Source organism: Aedes albopictus, chromosome 2 (assembly GCF_035046485.1).
Source record: "Aedes albopictus strain Foshan chromosome 2, AalbF5, whole genome shotgun sequence".
In the NCBI taxonomy this organism is placed as follows: domain Eukaryota; kingdom Metazoa; phylum Arthropoda; class Insecta; order Diptera; family Culicidae; genus Aedes; species Aedes albopictus.
Genome location: NC_085137.1, coordinates 49,229,786 through 49,235,785, shown reverse-complemented (window position 1 = coordinate 49,235,785; position 6,000 = coordinate 49,229,786). Strand labels below are relative to the sequence as shown.

The 6,000-nt window shown below is 41.8% G+C and overlaps 2 protein-coding genes across 2 annotated transcripts in view; one reads left to right on the top strand and one right to left on the bottom strand.

Annotated features, from left to right (window-relative positions):
- The window catches only part of LOC109409124 (nipped-B protein), a 104,381-nt gene that overhangs the window by 23,937 nt on the left and 74,444 nt on the right, over positions 1 to 6,000 (bottom strand). The gene's annotated exons all lie outside the window — the stretch shown is intronic.
- On the top strand, positions 2,983 to 4,245 carry LOC109421521 (sn-1-specific diacylglycerol lipase ABHD11). Its single transcript, XM_019696033.3, has 4 exons — positions 2,983 to 3,332; positions 3,396 to 3,569; positions 3,632 to 4,002; positions 4,069 to 4,245. Exons 1-4 carry the CDS (start codon positions 3,087 to 3,089, stop codon positions 4,214 to 4,216), a joined length of 939 nt encoding a protein of 312 aa, XP_019551578.2. The 5' UTR covers positions 2,983 to 3,086; the 3' UTR covers positions 4,217 to 4,245.

The window sequence follows — 6,000 nt, the reverse complement described above, 5'->3', positions numbered from 1 at the left end:
CGCACGGTTACGAGGCTCCACAACATTGGTGGACTTGCGAATTTGTTGTTCGGATCCCGGTTCGGATCAACTTTTATCTCGCGATTTTGGTGGTGATTTTCACTCTTGTTATGCGAAACTCGCGTAACATTCGAGAATGTCCTACCTGGACCTACGCTCAATTTAAACAAAATCTCGATTATATATTTTTTTAGTTTTTATTCAAAGATTCATAAACGCTGAAAACGAATTAAATTATACTATATTGAAGTGCCAGCGGATACAAAACATATTTTATGCAATTCAGTATCATAATTTACATTTTATCTAACTCATTTTGGTATCATAATGGCTATTTTTTCCGAACTGGTTCATTATGCAACTGAAATGAGTTGCATAATGAAAAATAGTTGTATAATGTTCATAATGCAACTCATTTGAGTTGCATTATGAATATTATGCAACCCAAATGAGTTGCATTATGATAAAATCATTGCATAAAATTTTGTATGGAACTCGTTGCAAAACTCGATTTTTTCAGCACTCTTCGTATTTATCCAACTCGGCGAGCATCGTTGGATAAATGTACGACTCGTGCTGAAAAAATCAACTTTTTGCAACTCGTCACATAAATAACTATTAAATATTCAGTTTTGCAAGTGCAAGTGCTAATGTTATTTAGCAAAAACGAATAAAAAGATAACAGACCTTTCTAAAACATTTTACGAGAAATTAGGAACACGCGATGCATGTTCTATTCAATAATGTCGATCACAATTACAAACACGTGCGACTTTTTGTCATACTGTTAGAGAGAAGTAATGTATAGTGAAATGCGCTGGTGTGAGTGTGCTGCGCAAGCATAAAAACCAACAATATGATATAATGTGGTTTCATATTGCCACCGTTTAAATCGAGTTCACATTTACAAATAATTTGACAATGTAGGTATGCACACTATGATATATTGTTAATGCTTGGTATAGGTTATCTCATCTGTTAATTATGGTCTTTTGCTTTCACTTTCATATTGTTCAACCTAAGAACAACAGTCTGTGAAATATTAACTATACTATTTAGAACATGCTTACTGTTTGGAATGTATGGCAGATTGTATTTATCTATGCGGGAGACGTGACTGTAAGGTGCGTAAAGTAAGAATAGATGAAGCAAACTTTTCTATAATTCACCGCTTATAAAATTTGGACGTTAACATTGTGATAAGTTATCACTGATAACCCGTGAGGTTATGACAAACAACATCATTTTAGTTATTTCAGTGATCCCGAGAGTGATTCATTATTGTTCGCCATTGTTCTGTTGTTGTAATATGCAAATCTGAGAGTCTACACGGAACCGCCAAACTACCCAAAATTGAGTTCTTTTGACGCAATCCCATAGTTCCGCCCAATAAGCCAAATTTGAGTAAATCGATTAAACTCACACTAGGTAAATTGCCTTTACCTCCAGCAAAAGAATATACTTAAGAGTAGGTAAATTCAACCCAAGACCCCCCTCATTCAACCCAAATTTGAGTATACCTACATTTACCCAAAATTGGCTTATTGGGCTCAAGGACCCCCATTGGGTAGACGCATCTCTGTTTGTTTTTGACAACATCGGTGGGGGAAAGAGGGAAAACAACCTAATTTTGGGTAACTAGTCTATTCGATATACTCAGCTTTGAGTAAAATCGACCCAAAAATTAGGTAGTTTGATTTCTCCGTGTGCTCAATATAATGAGCAATACGACGCAATCAGTGAAGTATTATGGCGCCAGCACCAAACCGAATAGCGACGTTTTGACTAGCGACACTTTTCGACTAGCGACACTTTTTTTCAGTACCGGGTGTAGTGCGCTGTGTGCGTTCAATGTTGCACTATCATATACGTCACTTCCGACGTATGTTGTAAACAACCCAAAATTAGAAAAAAATATTTTTCTTAAAAAAAGTTTTTTTGATTTCCAACCGAAATCATAATACTATATTGAAAGTAGTAAGTTGGCGCTTCTTGCCCTATACGCGTATTTACAGTTCACAGAGAATTTCTCAGCCTTTGCTGGCCTGAATCATTCAAGAAACAGTTTCTTCTTTGATCGCATTACGCAGTTGAGACGAAATGACTCTTCAAATGACAGTCACCGTAGAAAGTTTCGCTCAGGAATCACTGAAGAAGTTTCTTTGGCAATTGACTTTTTAGCGGTGTTGAGATAATTCCATATTCTGAATCTGCATGCGAAACTGAGCCAAAATCCAAATTTTCATGAATTTTGGTGACCGGGAACCTATTTAAAAATCAATTTCAAGTTTGTATGAAAGCGATTTGTCGAATCACCCCTCGTCGCATTTTGTACTGGGTGGAGCTGTCAAACAGTTACCCAGCTGTCAAAAGGTGATTTCGAAAAATCTCTTTGAAATTGATTTTAGGTAACAAAATAAAGTTCTAAAAATCTGAAAAAAATCACAGTGGCTCAGAAAAAGGTGCTCCACAGACAAACAGACGTAACACTTTGACATTTCCCATCGTACACCGATTTAACGGTCTATTTTAAAATTTCATAGTTGGCCAACTGCCCACCCGTGGCGCTCGCATCGTTTTTGTTCGAGTTTGACGTTTGCCCACTACCGCCACCTAGTTGGTGGTCGGCCAAACTCAGTCCTTTTAGTATTGGGCGAACAGATGTCCGGGACTATAATTTGAATCGGGAAACGTTCGTAGTGTTACGTCTGTTTGTCTGTGGGTGCTCTTTCGTATAAAATCAAAAAATCGATACATTTTTCTTAATTTAAAAACCCAATTTCTTTGGAACACGTCCATGGCCCATGGGGAAAAGAATAAATTTCGATCAACTCACTCAGCTTAACGGTAAGGATACATTCACAGTCACGACAGTCACACGTTGCAAGGATGCGATGCGATGCCATCGATGCCATGTCCAATTTTGTATCATTCTCTTCTCTCTTCACCGTGTTTTGTTACATGTTATGTACATTGTATCGCTGCATGTTATCAGTGCCCCCCTTTCGGTCCTTTCCCCGTTATGTAAAGTTGTGTAAAAGTTTGTTTTGGATAGATTTTAAATTTTTCGCGTAGAAATATATAAAATGATTCGAAACATGCGGTTACACACCTTCTTGTGCAATTACATCGTTAAGAACCAGCTCTCCACTACCAGCAGTCTTCGGAGCAGCGATGTAGTCCCTGTAGAACTCTCCTACAATGCGTACGATAAAATCGAGAGCGACCCGCCAGTATCACCGGTGCTGGTTCTGCACGGTTTGTTCGGTTCGAAATTCAACTGGAACAGCCTATCGAAGGCGTTTCATCAGAAGACGAAACCCACGCGAACGGTGAGTCTAATTTAGCTAGGCATAATTTTCCTCTTATACAAAAATTTTATTTGTTCCTAATAGATCTACTCGATTGATGCGCGAAACCATGGGGAAAGTCCACACTCGGAGGTGCACTCCTATGAACACATGGTGGCCGATCTGGTGGCGCTCTACAGGAAGCTCAACATCGAGAAGGCTTCCGTGATTGGACACAGCATGGGCGGACGAGCCATGATGCTGCTGGCTTTGAAATATGTATGAATATATCTTTTCAAATAGTTTTACACAACATTCATTTAATTACAAATGGATTTCAGCCCCATCTCGTGGATCGTGCCATCATCGTCGATATTTCCCCGGCCCCTGGGATCGGTACGAACAACACCAACATCCCGTTATTTCTACAATCGATGAAATTGATTCAAATCACGCCGGATCGAACGATTCACCAGGCGAGAAAAATAGCCGACGAACAGCTGGCAAAGATCATTGCCGAGAAGCCGCTGCGAGACTTTCTCATTACCAATTTGGCCAAATCGCCGGAGGACGGTTCCTTCCGGTGGAGGATCAATCTGGATGCACTGGAGCGAAACTTTAACACCGGAGTGGCTCAGTTCCCGGATGTTGCTGGGCTGCGGTTCGAGGGTCCAACGTTGTTCATCGCCGGGGGCCGCTCGGATTACATCCAGTAAGTTTGAGGGAGGTGTAAGTTCACTTCAGTAGTGTATTAACTGATTCTTCTCTTCAATTCTAGACAAAAAGATATTCCTGTGATTAAAAATCTTTTTCCCAACGCGGAAATCAAATTCGTCGAAGGAGCCGGGCACTGGGTGCATAGTGAAAAGTCGGCTGAATTTGCTAGTCTTGTGTTGGACTTTTTGAACGACAGAAAATTGCACTAGGATGAATGAAATAAATGTTCTTACTTATTCTTCTTCTTCTTTATGACTCGACGTTCGCGTTGGAACTTGACCTGCCTCTCTTCAACTAAGTGTTCTTAGAGCACTTCAACAGTTATTAATTGAAGGGCTTTCCTTGCCTGCCATTGCATGAATTTGTACATTGTGTGGCAAGTACAATGATATGTACATTAGCGTGAGACATCGGAACCGTTTTCTCACATCAAAGCTTTTTTGATTCCGTTCCGGGTCCTGAGTATCTGTGCAAAATTTGAGCACGATCGGTTGTGTCTATACTTTGCGCATTGCAATGGATTAAATGCTTTGGCTGTTTTCCTACTCTCCGCATCGACTACTAGGCTATCTGGAGACCCCTGATTGTTGGAAGTTAGGTAGCGTTGAACGCTCGGGTAGCGTCGAACCTTCAGGTACGTGAACGGCGGCAGTTTTGTTGGTAGGTACAATTGTTGGAGAGATGGCAGAGGTATGAAGTCTGGAAGAAGTTTGTTGAATTGTATATACCTGAATGGAATAAAGAGTGTGGCGGTTGCAGATTGACGTATCAGTCGGCAGCCGTCTAGTTTGATGGAAGATGGTTAGCGTTTTATTTTCATTGTAATTTAGAAACAGGCATCGACGGAGCTAGCCTCGCTATGGCCTGCGTGGCCATGGTGGACTAGCTCCAACAGGTTATGGGCCCAGGAGCGTGTTCCACAGCACGTATCGACCGGGAGAAGGAGCGGCCGCATAAGTCGCCGCACGGGATCCTTGGGCGGATGGATTGGCTGCAACGGAGGACAGGATCCATGGGAATGTTGGCGATACGGGTCAACTGGATGACTGCTGGCTGGTCACCGGACGGAGCTCGAGGATTGTTGAGTTGGATCGGATGCAACTCGGTGGTCGCACCTGGACGAAGAGGTTGGCGACAGGAGGAGTGATCCGGAGGACAACAATAAAGGTGGAGCTCGAAATGGAACTGCTCGGAGCTCGGAACTGGAACTGGCTGGTGCAAGCGTCGGAGTTGGGCCACTTGCCAAGCGTTGGAGTGAGGAGGAGCTTCGAGCCACGAGGAGGTAATCGTGGTTCAAAGGTTGCGACGCTAAGGAGGAGTGTTGGAAGTTAGGTAGCGTTGAACGCTCGGGTAGCGTCGAACCTTCAGGTACGTGAACGGCGGCAGTTTTGTTGGTAGGTACAATTGTTGGAGAGATGGCAGAGGTATGAAGTCTGGAAGAAGTTTGTTGAATTGTATATACCTGAATGGAATAAAGAGTGTGGCGGTTGCAGATTGACGTATCAGTCGGCAGCCGTCTAGTTTGATGGAAGATGTCTAGCGTTTTATTTTCATTGTAATTTAGAAACAGGCATCGACGGAGCTAGCCTCGCTATGGCCTGCGTGGCCATGGTGGACTAGCTCCAACACTGATTACTTATTCAAAACTAGTTACCGTCAGTGTACCAGTAGCCGCTCATGACCCAATAGCCGCTCACTGTTGCAAAAATCAAGTTTACACGCATAAATACACTCTTTTCGGTGCTGATATTCTTGGACAATATAAATTAGACGAGAGCAAAGCCATTTTATGCAATATTTACCGGATAACATAAATTTTAAAAACAAAACAATGAATTTGTTTGAGCGGCTATTGGGCCCAAAAAAGCTGTAGCTAATTTCATGTGTTCCAATAACTGCTCACGCAAAAAAATACGTCAAAATCGTGAAATCTGTACACAGTGTGTTTAATCCCTATTATACACTCCTACGGAACAGGAAAAAATAATTGTAA